Consider the following 17,777-nt stretch of genomic DNA (forward strand, 5'->3'; position numbering starts at 1 on the left):
TAGTTTCCATTATGAAATATATTGGTTTGACTATCATTTTCACTATCCTAAAGAAAACCTTTATATTTATGTTTTACTATACTTTTTAGAGGATTGATGTAGCATCACTTAATTGAACTTAGAGATCCTTTTGGCATCTAGAGGGCATGAGAGTCATTATCAATAGCTACTGAAATTAAGAGGATTCAAGTCCAACTAAATCTAGATCTAACTTAGCGCTTTCAGAAATTGTAAAATTTGGACATTAAGCTCAGCTGCCATCATAAACCTGCTTCACATAACACATTTATTTGTGTCTTTCCAGGCATGCCATCTTCCTTTTCTTCCATGGAAAACATGGTGCTCTTCAACAGCTCACCCCTTGGTCCTGATGCACCTAAGATAGAAGATTTGAAGTGGCATTCTGCTTTTTTCAGAAAGCAAATGGGCATGTCATTGAATCACTCTATGAAAAAAACACAGAAGAGGGAGCGAATGAGGAGGAGCTCTGGGCATAATGATAAACCCTTACTCAAGCAGACCAGCCAAAGGGAAAGCCTTAGTGGTAGCTTTTTCAGCTTCGAAAAGTCCTTTGAAGAAGCACAAGCTGGATTAGCAAAACAGAAGAATGGCGTTGTTACAGCAGACCACAGGAAGAGGAGAGACAATCATTCCCATTGCGATGTGATGCAAATTGGACTGAAGGAAAAACCTCCCAAACACAACCACAAACCCCTGAGATCCAACGATCTGTCTCAGCGACAATTAGACAACAAAAGGGCTGTGAACCACCCGAGTGGGAGGTCAGCGCCTGGAATCCGGAGGGATATGGTGCCTAAATGTAATGGATCCTTTTTCAAAATAAACTATAACCCAACTCCGGTTAAAGTGCCTACAACACCCAGAAGCCCTGTGAAAAACTGGGGAGGATTCCGAATTCCAAAGAAAGGGGAGAGACAACCGCAAGGAGAGGGTCAGGAAGAGGCATGCCACCAAACATCTAACTACTCTTACTCGGTCCTGGGCCAAGCTTCCCCTAAAGACAGGGCAAAAAGCAACCTAAAGATGGATAGTGAGAATGACGGGTATGCGCCTGATGCGGAGATGAGTGATTCAGAAACTGAGATGGCAGAGAAAAAATGCAGGCAGCAAAGGCTTGCTTCCAACAGCACTATTCCCAGAAGGACAGACATTATTAGGAGAAGCATCCTTGCCTCCTGACTGGAAAGTGACATACAGTAGCAGCACTGGAATCAGTGAAGCCCAAGCCTGGACAAAAAAGCTCCACTCTTACGTTATTTGTTGGTGAGTCAAGGAAGAGGATTGTTAGACATGGCTAAAAAATCAGTCAACAATGGACCTGTTTTCCCTGGGCTGTAGAACGATGTTTACGTGCACTTGACTGAGAGCCCCGTGCCCATCCTCGTGTTTGTGAGCCTTGAGTCATCTTTAGTTGCAATTGTCGCCAAGGAATTGTTTGAGAAAATGACATGGCTACTCCAATTTATCCAATAGGCTTAACACTAATAAAAATGATATAAAAACGAAACACTTAATGGGGGTAGATTTTGGCTTGGGGAGACCTGGTTTAGGTGGATAGCACTGAGAATTGTCCTCTTCGTCCTTGAAAAGCACAAGCAATTAGTATACAAGAGGATAATGAATTAAATATGGTGGTTATAACCATCCTGCACTGCTTAACCCATTAAAATTGTCACTTTGATCAGGCTGTTTAAGGACTAAGTCCAAGTAGTCTGCCATTTTTTTCTTCTGGAATTCAAGGGGTGTGGGGTGGTAGCTGAAAACAGTGAGAAACCCCTAAAGAATTGTCATACAAAGCCCATCAAGCAGATACGACAATACTATGACTACTAGATACCTGAAGGGATAGGTTCAAGCTGTCCCTAGTAAAAAGGAAAAAAACAAAAACAAATCGGAAACCAGTGACCCACACACAGTGCTATTTTGGATGGACCCAAATGACAAATGGATGAAAACAGCCCTTCAAGTTTGGAGGGCATTTGTGTCTTAAAGTATTTTTCTTCTTGTGAAACAGAAAGTAGGTTCTTTCAAGTGGTGTATTCTGCTGGCACCTGACCATTTGAAATATGACAATTCAAGTGGGAAAGACCAAGCACATCTGTATTGCAAATATGAGTAGGTTTTGCTGTCTTGGTGCCCTTCCTTTATTCAATTCCCCTGCCTCACTCATCAACCTAGGAGCTGTAATTCTGTGATGAGTAAGATATTCCACCCCCCAACTAAAGTATTAGTACTTAACATCAAACTTGCTAATATACCCAGGCTTCCTTGGGAGAAGTCATGACAGGTAGACGGGTTGAAATTTGCCATGATGATATGCCCACATTTCTAAAGGCACTAGCCAGTAACCTTTCCCAATGTGCACTAATGGAATGTGTTGGGATATGCAAACGTCTGACACAAGGGTTAATTTAAATACAAAAAGAAGGATGTAATAAATATATATGTATATTTTTTTGAATAAAATGGAAAGGCAATAAGATGTAAGAAGCGCTTTACATTCAAGCCAATTTAACAACATGATTTCATGCTATGGATTAGATTTGACAAAAAAGGAGCTTGTGTTCTAACTACATCTTTTGTAAAGAGAAAATCTGCAATAACTAGAGAGAGTAAGCCATCAGCAATAATGTGAACAGAAAATTAAGAGTCTATATTTTGCACCCAGGAGAGTGCATCTATCATACATGTGACAGCCTAAGTTTTAGGCTGCTGTAACCTTTTGGGACTCAACTTGGATATAGAAACAGACATAACCTAGTTAAAAGTTTTAGCAGCAGTAGCTTTTTTTAAAAAAATAGTCAGCCCTCCTATAATTCATCAGCATCCAGTCACTTACTATAGTTTTGTTGTAGTCCCTTCTCCAACAATAGGTGGATTTATATCTAGATAACTAATGTTGCAATTTGACTCGTCTTCCAGGGATTGCAGCTGAGAACTGGATTGTTGTTGTTCCATCTTGCTATGCAAATCACTGAATGATCAAGAACACAAGTATATTGGGGGAGGCTAAACAGTAATTTTTTCCCCCTAAGTTGGAAGCAGTCCTTATTCTGGGTTGGAGAAATGTAATGTGTGAACCTAAGAATTATAGATATTATTAAGAGCAATGAACATATCATTTGGGAAGTAGCCATCAAAATTCACCCCCATTTCCTTCAGAGCAGTCTTGAGAAAACAAAGCTTTGGGATTAGTGAAATCAGATGTAGTGCTCCCATCTCTCCCTTTGCTTTAGGCTTTTCTTTCAGTGTTTGTACCAGAACCAACATTTTCCAAACTAGAGTCATAAATCATAATTTGAAGTGGTTGATTGCGGTTTTAAGAGATTTGGCTTTTGGTTTGAGGATTCAGATGTCAAATTATGATTAGTACAGACCAGAAAACTGAAAGGAGACCCAGTTTTTATGACCTAGTATAAAGTTTATGTGTGAGGATAAAGTGAGGAAAGAAAGGAAAGAGAGTGTAGCTCAGTAGACTGTTCAGACTTCTGAACTGTAGAGAATCTGAGCTTTAAAGCACCTGTAATAGACCCTCTCCAGTAGCTGTTTATACCTTGGGGTTCTGGTGCACGCACAGACATCTGTTTAAGCAGAGGCTACTTCATGTCTTTCTTTGTGAGGGAAACTCTCACTGAATAGTCTCTCCACCATCATCTCCCAATTTATTCTCATTCTAGTCCATGCATAGTTTTTTGGTCTGGAGGATAGAATAAACAATCAGGTTGAGACTGGAGCTTCAGTTCTAAATGTGATTAATATACTGACACCACTTTAGGCTAGGAAATGATTGATATGTGAGAGGTAGTTTTATAAGGCTTTATTGCTTCTGATTAAACTACTTATATTTTTCAGGTTTGTTGGCCAGGTCTGCTGCTTTGCAAGCAGATGTGTTCTTGTTAAACATAGGAAAAGAGGGATGTGATTAATTCACTTTTCAATAAGTAGGTTTTTCAGGTGAGAGTTGGATGAAATATTGGTTAGCCTGCCCTGTAGGGAGTTGTTCATCAAGCCATAGAAAGAATAAAATATGTATGATTCTAAGAGAACATTATTCAATGTTACAACTAATTTTAAAAGAAGTACCAGATAACATTTGCACTATTAGGAATGATAGCATTTGTGCAGAAAGAATTGCCTTATCTGTTTTGCTCCCCACCATATTTAGGTTAATAAGCTTTCTGATATTTTGAATAATGCTGAACCAAAAACTTAAAAAAAGAGGAAAAATAAGTAGTGCTTTCCCCCACACCTTCTGATTGCAAAAGTAGGGAAACTTACAGTATAACTGTATGAGTTTCACACCATACTTAGAACCAGTAAATGAAGAATTATAAATAAAGTAATTGTTACCTGCTATTGCATTCATTTTGTTGATATGGAAACAGTTGGTATTTCTTGTTAAGCTTCACCTTTTCCTTATGCAGACTGCCCAAGAAATCCTTTGATTATAATTGGTGCACTACATTGAAATGGAGGCCAATAAAACACTTTTGTAATGTTGATTAGACTGCTATCTTGTTAGGTTCTGCAGAGAGGCAGAAACACACATACCCATACCAATCTATAACTGAATACATGTCTCATATGTACAAATCTTAATTTACAAAAAAATTGAAAAAAAATCTGTCATTACATTTGTAAAACCTTGTATAGAGGATTTTTCACTATGTGCCTAGCTTTGGTGTCCATTTTGCTCAAATTTGAAAACAGGTGCATGATGAAAAAAAAATAGAATCAGAAATAAAGTATATGTAGAGATGACTATTTTATATTACATGGCCCAATCCTGTATTTATTTTCCTCCCTTTTTGAAGTATTTATAAAGACCTAGTTGAAGATTGCTGTATTTTTTGTTAAAATATTTAGTAGAATTGTGCCTTTGTCTGTATGTGAATAAATGCTGTACATTTTGCAATACACTTCAGTGTAATGGTCTGGCATCTGTGCTTTAAATTCCCCAAGATTCCATTGGAGCAGATATTCTGACTTGTCTCTCAGAGCTCTGGGCTGCGCTCTAGTCCTTGGATCCCTTCTCCTAGAGTTCTTACATGTGCAGGCCAACCAAAGGGCCTGGCATTTCCTTCTTGATTTTCCTCCTTGAGAGGTTTTCCAGTCCAATGCTGAGGATTCCTCTTTTTCTCTGTTGCAAGCCCCTTTTCTCTCAAATGTCCTGAATCCATGGGTATCCCATCCTCTTCTCACACTTATTGCAGTGTAGTTACTCAAGGCTCCATATTTTTTCTCTTAATGCTCTTTTTTTTTAGTATAATGTATTTCATCACATAATAGTTGTACCCCCCCCCCCCCCCCGAGTCCAATTTCAATATTTTATGATCCTTCACATAATAGTCACACCCTTGATTTAGACTGCCTCCTTGCTGTAAACAGGTGCCCATCCACTCACTTGCCCATCCATCCATTTAGCCACCCCCTTCCAGGAATGGCGGGTGGATGGGCGTGTGAGTGGTTGTGTGATTGGGTGGCCAAGTGGAAGGATTTTAATAAATAGTTATTGTTTTAATACAAAAAAGGCACCTTTGGTGTAATAGTTGCACTTTCCTCACTCCTTTATAAAAAGAGGAGGGAAAGTGTGACTATTGTCTAATGAAATACAGCATTTGTTTTGTTGGGAATTTTTTACATCTCTGTTCAATTTTTCCTTCTTTGAACATCTGTGATATTCTTCAATTAAACTAAAAATTCTTCTTCTGCGTGGTACTGTGAAATCCACACCTGTGGTATTTCCCTGCGTCCACGCAGCTGACTCGGATCTTTCTTGAAAGCTTTTCCTAATTAGGGACTCCAGCCCCGCCCATCTACTCCTAATAAAGCCAGGCAGCGGGGCTTGGAGCCTTAATTCCTTTTGTCCGCGAAAGGAGCAACAACTCGGTGTTCTCTCCTAAAAACAACTATTGGTTTGACTCAAGGACTCCAGTTTGACTACTCTAACAGACAGCAATTCCAACTTGTGTTCTGGGACCTTTGTTTATCCTATTCAAGCCAGCATGGCATTTTCTTTGAAATGTATGGCTTATGGGGGGAAGTTGCTCCAGAGTGACTCCCACCCCCTTTGTGTTTCTTGCTAGTGGGAGGACAAACCCACTCCCTCCCTCTAAAAAAAAAAAGGAATAAAAAAAATGCTGTGTCCTCTGAGGCACAGGCTTTTTTGCCTTTGGCAATGGGCAGTAACTTACCTTCTTTTTCTTCTGTTCCCCTCGCTCAGAAAGCAGGAGGGAAGAAGACTTTTACCAGCCTACCACCCCTTACAGACCCAGGAACTGGTAGAGCTTGTGGCAACAAACTGCCACTGTGGCTTTGTGCCAATAACTTTGTTTTGGGTTGCAGCCACGCCTCTCAGCTGTCTCTGTTTTTTAAGGACAGCTTGCTCTCACTGCCCGTGCTTTCCCTGCCCCATTTACCCCAGCAGGCAGTGGACGCTGCAACGATCCCTGCCATGCTTTTGCCCCCCTCAGGGGAGGGGAGGCTCAAGGCAGCCACACCACCTGTGTGAGTGATGGCTAGCCAAGGCTTTGCCTCCACGCCCATGGCATATAACGCCTTGGAGGGGCCTTCGGGTTGCAACAATTCCTGCCATGCTTTTGCCCCCCTCAGGGGAGGGGAGGCTCAAGGCAGCCACGCCACCTGTGTGAGTGATGGCTGCCAAGGCTTTGGGTCTAAGCCCATGGAATATAACTCCTTGGAGGGACCTTCGCGCTACTATCCTCCCTCTGCATCATGCCGCCTGGGAGCTTCAGTGACGGCTCAGAATGTAAGTACTGTGTCTTTTGGGCCCCATCTCATCATCAGAATCTGGGACGGGTATACCATAACCATCAGTGCCATTCATCAAGAACTCTCTTGCTGGCTCCCTCAGTCAGACAGTTTATACTGACCACTAATGGTCCCTTCATCCTTCCCAAGCATGGGAACTCTTTGTCAGATGGCAAACTCCCCTTCTGGACTTGTTTGCCTCTCCCGCCAACATGAAGTGCCAATTCTTTGGAGCACGTCTTACCTCCACCAGACAGGCTGTTGGGAGTTGCCTTCCTCCTGGATTGGACATCCACCCTCCTGTACATCTTTCCACTATTGCCAGTGCTGTCCAGCGTGGTCTCTCGTCTTCAAGCAGAGCAGGTAGATTGCATTGTCATCACACCATGGTGGCCCCGCCAGCCATGGTTTGTCATTCTGCTCCAACTTGCAGGCAGCTGTTACATTCAGTTACCACTCAGACCAGACTTGCTGGCTATGGGCAACAGCCCAGTCCCGTACTCCCAGATCACTCAGTTCCGGTTGACGGCGTGGCAGCTCCAGCCTCAGCCCTCTCAACCAGTAAAGGGCATTTTGGACCTTGCCCTGAGACCTGCCACTAAACATTGTTACATTTGTAAGTGGTGTCATTTTTGCATTTTTTCACAAAAGCAAGGGGTTCAGCCTCTGTCTGCTTCCACTTCCCTCCTCCTGGATTTTTTGATTTCTCTGTCAGATTCAGGACTCTCATTATTATTCTTGAAGGTCAATCTGGCAAATATAGATTCGTTTAGAAGCGAGCATTCTCTTCCCTCTCCTTTATCCGATCCTCTTGTAAAGAGATTTCTGCAAGGCTTTAGAAATTTCTGGCCCCAAGTAGGCCTGTCCCCCCTCTTGGAGGTTGGAGGTTGTTCTTTTCGCCCTTACGAAACCACCATTTGAGCCAATGGCCACTTCTGACATGTTCCATCTATCATGGAAAACGGCATTTTTAGTGCCTATTACTTTTGCTTGTCGCGCTAGCGAGCTTATGGCTCTTGAGTCGATAGTCCTTACCTGAAATTTCATAAGGATGTCATGCTGGGCACAGACATTCCCTTCTTACCTAAGGCAGCATCATAGTTTCATATGTCTCAGGAGATTGTCCTTCCAACCTTATTTCCAAATCCTTCTACGCCCCTGGAGCAGTCTTTGCACCTTCTTGATGTGCGGAGGGCTCTTGCTTTTTATGTCCACCGCACAGCTCCATTACGGAAGTCACTACGACTTTTTGTTAAGTACCGTAGGGATACTGTGGGCCTTCCTGTTTCTACCCAGAGGTGGCGGCCTGGATAGTTGCAGCTATCCGGCTAGCTTGTGAAATGGCAGGACTGGACTTACCTGTTCAGATCCATGCTCATTCCACTAGAGCATTGGCAGCCTCCATGGCTTTTTTGCACAGTGTGCCTCTGCATGATATCTGTCGGGTGGCCATATGGTCAACACCGCATACTTTTGTCTCCCATTATACATTGGATTTAGCTGCCAAGAAGGAGACGGCTTTTGGGAGAGCAGTACTTTTTTCTGCACTAGCATGACACCCACCATCCGTGGGACTGCTCGCTAGTCTACCACAGGTGTGGATTTCACAGTACCACGCAGAAGAAAGTAAGGTTGCTTACCTGTAACCATGTTTCTTCTAGTGGTAACTGTGAAATTCACACAACCCGCCCATCCTCCCCACATTCTGTCATGCCTTTTATCTCCGACTGTCTTTCGCGGTACGGAATTAAGGCTCCAAGCCCCGCTGCCTGGCTTTATTAGGAGTAGATGGGCGGGGCTGGAGTCCCTAATTAGGAAAAGCTTTCAAGAAAGATCCGAGTCAGCTGCATGGACGCAGAGAAATACCACAGGTGTGAATTTCACAGTTACCACTAGAAGAAACATGGTTACAGGTAAGCAACCTTACTTTCTATAGTGTTAGTTTTAAGAGCCAGCTCTAATGGATAAACCTGCTATTTTGGCAAGAACAGAAGTGGACTTTTTTAAAAAAGGAGCGGTAACCCAAGCATCAAGACTAAACATCTCTCTACAACTGATCCTGAGGCACCTACTCCTGAATTAAGCTTTGGAGGTTAAATCTCTATTTTGCTAAGCCATTGCTTTTTGATAACCGGATAGTGAGACTATATTTTGCAACAAACAACTTTGGAATAGCAATTGGTGTAATTGGCAACATTCATAAAGTTACAAAAATACAGGTCTGAAAAGAGTCGAGTTTCAATAGTTTCCAATGATTGTCCAAGAACAATGTAATACATTCGTACTTGGTAGTGATGTTACAAATATTTACGCATATAACATTATTCCTGTTCAGCAAAATGATTAATAGTCAGAATTTCAGCTTTAAAAAGCAACCATAATAAAGTACCATCAAATAAAGTACAGATACTTGCTAACCAAAAAAGTGTAGTAGTCTGTGTTTTAGACCAGCACTCTAGAGCAGGATTTTTTCCACTTGCGGCCCCTTTTCGCCAGGGAATGTTTTATGTGACCCCAGGTATATAAAATATTTATAAAAATAAAACATTTACTGATAATAAATCTGCATTTGTAAGGATTGCAAGACTGGCTGATTTTCCTTTTTGTGGAATACAGCTGAAGCATTTTCTCCAGAGTCCACTATACATACTGCATGATGTTGCTAACAGATTTGTTTAAATGGGTGGCATTCAAAAACATTTTTACTGTTGTCAAATTTTGCAGGATCCCAACATTAAGCTAAGGGGAACTCGCTTGGGATTGGGACCCACAGTTTAAGAAGCATTGATCTAGAAATGCCCACTCAGTCAAACTCATGGGTGACATGAGGCACGTTGTACATTCCCAGACACAGAGGAAGGCAATGGCAACGCTTCCCTGAATAAATCTTGCAAGGAAAACCCTATACTAGAATTGTTATCAGTCAGAGCTGATTTGAAAGCATATATAAATGACAAAAAGCTTCCAATTCAGCAGCTAGATACATTTCTAATTTGTAGGTAAACTGCTGTACATTTTTTCCCATTTTAAAGCCATAAAATAAAACATTGTGGTGTATGGTACATTTATTTTTACATGCAGATAAAGGGAAACTACCCTTCCATCTGGCTCTGGTTTCATTCATCATGTAGTTTTTGGCGTTGCTTGTTTAATGTTTATTGGGAGAAAGCCACAAAAATGTTTTTCTTTGCTCAAGCAACAAGAGATTTTTTTGTAAAAAAAAAAAGTCAATCCATGATAAGGTTTAGTGTTTCAAGTCTGCTCTTCAGTCTTAAGTATATAAACTATGGAATAACACATATTTAAATATTTTCCAGCTCTATTGAGGAGGCAGCCTTTTTTTTCTGCATGATAACTGCACCAAGCTGTAATGAAAAACAAAACAATAATTAGTTTCTTTCTTCAAACAGGATCTTTAAAATAATTGGATTATAGTGCAAGCAGCAATAGAGATGAGATAAAGGATTATTTTATTTAATTCCTGTCATCCATTTAAGTTATAAAATGGAAGGTTTACCATAGTCCTCACCACGATGAATACATTGAGAGAAGCTGCAATTAAAAGTTAAAAGAACTGAACCCCACTCAAGCAAAGTTATTAGGATATTAACTCCAAAACATGCTAGTTTTCAATATATAGCTAATCTGCCACACATTCCAACTGAGAACACTGATTCCTTTATACTTTCCTGGGTAGACCTGCTCTGATAACAAACTGTGGGCCTAAAGGCATCAGTATGTTCCTGAACAATTTCTAATACTGAATTTCATATTCCATCTTCTTGCCAAATGCAATTCAACACTATGGCTTTCAGTCACGACAGCAACCATGTATGAATTGATGTGTGGTGATGGTAATGGGGAAGAACTACTTATCTAGTTTCTAGATATATAGTGATAAGATATTTACTATGCCTCTCCAACCCAACAAGTGTGAGGTTAGAAGATTATGACCAAATCTGCTTAAATATGGTAACTTAAGCTGCAATATGCAAAGCTGGTTGGAATACATGTTTTGAAATGAATCTACAAAGTCCAGCTAGGCATCCATCTTTTATTAAACTCTGTACAACATTTGTAATTCTGTATATGGATTAATTATAACAGCACTAGTAAGTACACTTTTTGCCTTGGATCACACATTTTGTTTCTTGGGGAAAAAAATAGAAGTGTAATTTTGGGTAATTATAAAAATGCTCATCTCACCCCTGTATTATGGGCATTGCCTTTAGATACCTGTTGAGATGCTGCAGCTGCCCTCTCTTCTGCCTGGCTTAATCGCCTTTGAAGTCTGTTGACTTTTTCTTGAAATTCCATCATTATTTTTTCATCCTATATAAATGAAGCAGCTCATTACAAATGTAACGCTCTATTATCAATTCATACATATTGAGAATGCATGCTGTAATGAAATCACAATCTACTAGGTCAGTATATCACCAACTAACAATGTGTATCTCACCGCTGGACACCAATATAAAGGATTATATGTAATATACCACTGCTGGACAATAGTATGGAGGAATCAAGCCCAAGCTGATCTATATTATGGTAGCAGTGTGATATATATTATATGTGATGGTAGGGTGAACACTGCTTCAGTCTTCTTTTCGTTTAGTGCTGCCACCACCCAAGATGTCTTAGGATTTTTAAAATGTCGCTCTGAGGTAAAAATTTTCCATCTTCTGCCACCACTGCGCTCCCTTTAACTCCAAACAGATGATTGTCAGGGTTAGAGTTCTTTTTGAGATATCAGGATGATGAACTGACTGAAAAATTTACTCAAAGATTACTGATAGAATGAGTAACGATAGAGGCTTCTTAAAAGTCAAACAGATAAAAGATAAAACAGACAATAAAAACAGACAACTGACTTAATAAAAACAGACAACTGACTTCTTTTGAGAGGCAAAAATGCTTGACTTGTTACTATAGCACAATATCTTAATGGTTGCTTAGAAAAGAGTTTCTTGACTTGGTTACAAACAGAGCTAATCTCACAGATATAGCTACTGGTTACAAAAAATCCCTCACTCTACTTCAACGAAATAGCAATGAGATCTTGACTAACCTATCCCAGGCTGTCTTCTGAGCCAACTCTCCCCCAGAGTTCTTACAGCTAACTTACCAAAACTAGAGAGCAAATCCCTTGTGTTATCTTACACAAGTAATCAGGATGCTGCCTGTCCTTTCTTGTCCACTAATCAGCCCTGCCAGACATACACACTCTCTCTCAGAAATACCCAGTCTCAAAACCCATTTCTTCGCCCTCCAATTCTCAAATCTCTTCTCTCTCTCAGAAGCTGAAATCTTTTTCCCTCCCAAGACTTGGTTCCTCCTCCTCTGCTCTAGCCAATCCCAGGAGACCTCCAACTCCTCCCATCTTCTATCTATCCACCCACCCTCAAGATGGCTGTTTTGCTGGCAGACACTCTCAAAATGGAGCTTTGCCCTACTGTCTTCCCAGGCTTCTATTCTGGCCTATTAGGTAAGAGTCATTACACATGCGTAGAGAGACAGAAAAAAATCTAAGCCAATGGCAAGTCAAGGAGTTATACAATGTCAAATGCAAACAAGTCAGGTTGATCTGCACCTGAGGAATTTCCAATCCTCAGTGAGGGAAAATTTATGCACATATACACACACACCATATTTCATTGCATGATATTTTAGGGTCCTGGTTTGGTATTTCTGTTTTTCTCGCATGATAGTCGCACCCTTGATTTACCAGTGTAAGCCTCCAGCTGCTTGCCCACCCACCCACGCACCCAAAGATCCACCGTCCCTCACATCCACACACTCATCACACTTGTGCGCACACACTCACTCGGATGCCCATTCTTCCTATTATGTGATTACTGTTATGCAATGAAATATGGTATATCCACATACAATGAAATATAATTTGAAGTTAGAAACAAACAGTAATGTTAACTTTATACATAAAAGGACTTGGTACAGTTGTTCTGAAATGCTTTTAGTATTATTAGCCTTTGGTGAGTATTAAAACAGATGGGCGAGAAGTGAGTCTGTCATCATAGAAAACACTTGAAGAAAATAGTGGCATTTCTAGCTAACCCCTTTCAAGATTAAACTATGAAATTGTGTGAATGTGGATACCTATATTTTGTTTTTAATAGCAAGCAGCTATATTAATAACTTTGTAGCATTTTCTCCCAATGTGTGTGATCAGAAACAGGACAGGATTTTTTGGCTATGAACTACTTGGAAAAATTTGCCAAACCCTCAAGCAATACTTAAATCAATGGTTCATACCAAAACAGTTTTAACACTGTTTCAATATCTGCAGGATATTCAAACATAATATCTGGATGAGGTTAATTATCCTACCTCAATAATCTTTTCGTTTGCTCTTTCCAGCTGACAAAGTAAGTCCTGGGTGTGAAGTTTCTGACGACTCAGCTCACTTCTATAAAACAAAACAAAATAATCTTATTAATAAAAGTCAATGTAGCTGTTGAGGTAAATGATTACAGAGAAATTTGGGGCAGTTACATATTTCTCCTTCACATACTGCCAAGTTCTTATTTTATTACAGTTTAGACATATTCACATAGTACTTAAATGAGGCACTAAATCCTGTCTCATCCTGGAAGCTAACCATTGTCAGCCCTGGTTAGTATTTGGATGGGCGACCATCAAGAATGCCAGGTGCTACAGGGTCTACTTCAGAGGAAAGAACTGGCAAAACCACCTCTGAGAATTCCTTGGTGAAGAAAACCTGATGAAATTCATGCAGTCGCCTATAAATCAAATGATCTCTATATAGATGCATATTTGCCCACTGCAGAGCTGCATTTGGAAACTCACAAAGCTAAGACGTGGGAGTAGCTGCTGTGGCATCCTGTGCTTGAACAGCTTCTCAAAGAATGTTATTTTTTATCACAAGACTCATTTAGAGGTTACTTATTTCATTTTTCTCAATTACATTATACAAAGTAACTCCTTCAAAACGATGTTTGCACAATGGTTTCCAATCTCTGATAGACACATCAGTCTTCTGTGCGTTGACATAACATTAGGTTTGTACTCACTCCCTTAAATTTACTAAATATGAAAAAAAAATGGAATTTCATGTCTTTGCGAACAGGTTTTGCACATTGTTTAGATCTATGCTATGTTGCAAACCTTTATATTGTGTTCCATCTGAGATTCATTTCAACCAGGAACTTCACATTGTGTGAATCTGACAGTATTTATTATACTTGTATTCCACCTTTTTCCTGGAGCATTGCCATCAGTAGTGATCATAGTTTGTGCCCTTTGATCCCAACTAATGGTCTTGTTTGGTGTACTTTACACCTGAGCTTCTATAAATTTAAAATTGGGATGATTACACTTTACTCTTTTCCTTCCTACCTGGTTTCTGAATACACCTCTCAAGATGTCCAAATAAAAGGATCTTCTGAATAAGATCTACTTTGCTAAAGTATCTCATTTTGGTAAACAACAAATCAGTGCTATTTCACACCTGAGAGACAGCCTTGTGTTGTCATTCCCATCTCTTACGTATTGAGGATTTACTCTTCAGTCAGAGCTTTTGAGTTTTGAAGAACTCAAGTAAATGATATGTGAACATGTCAAGAAAGTAAACTTACAGAATTATCTCTGGAATCCTGTGAACCTTACTAGTTCCAAAAGAGCCATGTATGTCTTTGAATAATTGACTTCAGTATTGTATGAACTGTCATTTCCAGTATTACACCATACTAGTTGAAGAAAGACCTTTTGCACTTTCCGTTGTCTTCACAGAAGTTACAGAAATAAAGGGATACTTGTATGATTGCTCCTCATTGGTATTCTTCTTTACCTGAGGTATATTGCTATAGGGTCACAAACCTACCTGTGAGAACTCTTCTCCAGAGGTCTACTGTACCTCAGAAGTTATCTTTCAGGAGCAGCATGCTGGTGATAACTGACTTTGACTCATACAATCCATTCACACAACTAACACTATTCATTACTCTAATACTAAAAGAGCACATAGGGAGTGCCTTGTGTAAGAAACTAACAAAAGAATAATCTGTTCAGTGCATTTTTCTCCAAATTCTTCATCACTGCTCTATGATATGCAAACTGTAGTTTCCACCAACTAGTAAAGTAACAGGCTTGAAAGGCACGAAGTAAATGGAAGAAAAGCCACAAGATGGTCAAGTAAACTAAAAAGAGATTCTGTTTCTAAGACTTTATCTTCTGATCTCAGTAGGTTTATAGTGTGCACCATAAGGCACCATGGGTCTTAAAAGCATCTAGCTATCATTGAGGATGGCCTACATTCATTTGTTAAAGTGAGAGATTGCGGAAGTCTTCATTGCAGACATATTATGTGCTTGTTGCCAAAGGAAGTGATCTGGAGGGAGAGAATACTTTGTCAGTCCTCCGTCAGCACATTCTACTTCCATGCTGGCTGTGAAAGAAGAGGCTTTTTTCAACTCTGCAGCCAGCATAGAAGCTGATGAAGGATGTATCTTCTCATGACTAGGCTGTCTGTGCAGCTCGTGCAGAATGCATCCAAAAAGGTTTTCTTAAGTACCTGCTACACAGCAGATGAACACATAAAGGGGAGGTTTTATGTTGGATCAGAGTATTTTGGAGACTAATGGTTCGCTTAACTGGTGTGCTTTAGACAACAGCATGATAATTACATGAGAGAGAAACAGAACACTCTAGGTATAGTTAAATGATATGAATAGGGGATCAAAAGGAAAAAGGTTGACTTTCTATTAAAAAAGGCCTATGACTGAGAGTTTTCTTTTTTGCAACCTCTCTGCCTCCACCATGCTGACAACCAGTAAAAGGAAATAAGAAGAGCCTTGTTAAAGGAGAGTTTAAAAGTCAACAGGGAATGCTTTTCTGAAAAATTGCATATGTAGGCCTCTCAGTATCTAACGGTTTATAGATAATTCATGATCAGTAAACAACAAACTAATAGACTTGGCCATGGTAGTTCATGCTCTGGTTACATCCCGAATAGACTATTGCAACGTGCTCTATGTGGGGTTGCCTTTGAAGACTGTTCGGAAGCTTCAAGTAGTCTAACGGACAGCAGCCAGGTTGATCACCAGAACGGCGTACAGAGAGCATATAATCCTCCTGTTGCATCAGCTCCACTGGCTACCAGTTTACTACCGAGCACAATTCAAAGTGCTGGCTTTAGCCTATAAAGCCCTAAACCACTGGTTCTCAACCTGTGGGTCCCCAGGTGTTTTGGCCCACAACTCCCAGAAATCCCAGCCAGTTTACCAACTGTCAGGATTTCTGGGAGTTGAAGGCCAAAACATTTGGGGACCCACAGTGTGAGAACCACTGCGCATCTGCACCACCTGCAGAGGGAGAGAGCCTTCTCAGAGGTGGCTTTTAAGACCCATAGTGCCAAAAATAACTATGAAATATGTGCAATGATTTTTTGAATGGCCCGGGATTACAGCTGTGGATGGCATGATTTTAATAGTGATTATAATGTTGATATGTTTTAATGTACATTTTAAATATTTAAATTTTAACTTAACTGTATTTAATTGTTTCTTCTCTAAAGGCATCAAATATTTGCCATTTGTAAAGCCACCTTGAGTCCCCTTCGGGGTACAGAAAGGCAGGATATAAATAGAGGAAATAATAATAATAATAATAATAAGAAGAAGAAGAAGAACTTTTTGGATTTTGACAATAGTTGAAAAACACCAGATGAGTGGGATCTCTATGATGTTAACACATTAACATCAAGTAAAACTTAACTTCAAATCAATCCTAAAACACTTGGATTGCCTCTGGGATTCTGATGGGGCTATCCCCGGAGACCTCCTATTGTTTACAAAAACTATTTAAGCAAAAATTCATCACCCACTGGAGGGTAGGCAATAAAGTGGCATAGATCACCTTTCTATACAGGCAGGGGTTCACCTATTCTAAAACAGATCTTCTGCTTAACCCCCCCCCCCCCCACACACACACACACAGTTGCTTGTAAATACTGGTTTGTTTAATGTTGTGATTTTGTATTTTCACACAGCTACATACAGAATGAAGACTTCAACACCTGAAATACTATTATATTTTGTGGTTAGTGAGCGATATATGTTCCAGCGAAACATCACTAGTTACTGAGATCAAACACAATACAAGTGATATTGCTAATAACACAGGGCATATGTCTCCAAAAATGTAATTAAGGCTAAAACCTTGAGCACATTAATGAAGGAGCGAAGTTCCACTAAACACATTGGGAAATCCTTCTGAATATACATAAGATTTCTAAACGGCAAAATAAAAATAAAACAGTGACTAGTAGAGTAATCAGTTCTAAAATGTTTTCCAAATTAAAATAGTAAAGGAAATGTTATAGAAAATGTTCAAATGTCTATTATCAAATGCTACAAATAGAAAACAAAAGGTGAGCTGTGTTAACAGCAAAGCAGAAAAGATAATAAATCTGCCAGCTGTGGAAAGTGTTTAATGCAAAATTCTCATGTGACACATACAGCACATTCCAGATGTTTTTCTGTTGAGTTATGCCATAATATGCTTCAGTTATTCTTAGTAATTATATATTTTGTAGACTGCCAGTACCTGCAGCTGTTCCTCATCCTGTTAATGTTTTTAATCAATATCTTAAAATAAACAGTTACCATGGCCAAGTATTACAGAATGTCAGCCAAAAATAATGAGGTAGGAATGAAAGGAGGACTCAGAGGCCCCCAAATGTGATGTAATTTATTTAATAGACTAGATGGTATGTCAAAGAACATTATTACAGCTAATACCCAATGGACAGTTCTACCATTCCACAAGGATCAGGATGGGATATCCCAAGAGATTTGTACAAGCAAATTATTAGAGATACAAGGGCATAACTATGATTGAAAAACAAGACTGATGCAGCCTAAGGCGGACGTTTTCCAAATAGTGTTTAGGGGAACCAAAACAGCTATCAAGGGAACTTGTATCAGAAATTCATGTACAAGATG

The 17,777-nt window shown here is 39.8% G+C and overlaps 2 protein-coding genes across 7 annotated transcripts in view; one reads left to right on the forward strand and one right to left on the reverse strand.

Moving 5' to 3' along the window:
• The window catches only part of JADE1 (jade family PHD finger 1), an 84,172-nt gene extending 79,232 nt beyond the window's left edge, over positions 1 to 4,940 (forward strand). For all 3 annotated transcript variants that reach the window (XM_060778941.2, XM_067468677.1, XM_060778942.2), the window contains one exon: positions 305 to 4,940. In XM_060778941.2, the coding sequence (XP_060634924.2) occupies positions 305 to 1,200 (896 nt within the window). In that variant the 3' untranslated portion in view covers positions 1,201 to 4,940. The remainder of the gene's footprint in view (positions 1 to 304) is intronic.
• A 4,017-nt stretch (positions 4,941 to 8,957) lies between these two features.
• Positions 8,958 to 17,777, reverse strand: part of SCLT1 (sodium channel and clathrin linker 1) — a 47,065-nt gene continuing 38,245 nt past the window's right edge. For all 4 annotated transcript variants that reach the window (XM_060778946.2, XM_060778944.2, XM_060778945.2 and 1 more), the window contains 3 exons: positions 13,144 to 13,222; positions 11,029 to 11,124; positions 8,958 to 10,157 (listed from right to left, as the gene is read on the reverse strand). In XM_060778946.2, coding sequence (XP_060634929.2) covers positions 10,095 to 10,157; positions 11,029 to 11,124; positions 13,144 to 13,222 — 238 coding nt within the window. In that variant the 3' untranslated portion in view covers positions 8,958 to 10,094. The remainder of the gene's footprint in view (positions 10,158 to 11,028; positions 11,125 to 13,143; positions 13,223 to 17,777) is intronic.

Source organism: Anolis sagrei, chromosome 5 (assembly GCF_037176765.1).
Source record: "Anolis sagrei isolate rAnoSag1 chromosome 5, rAnoSag1.mat, whole genome shotgun sequence".
NCBI classification, from domain to species: domain Eukaryota; kingdom Metazoa; phylum Chordata; class Lepidosauria; order Squamata; family Dactyloidae; genus Anolis; species Anolis sagrei.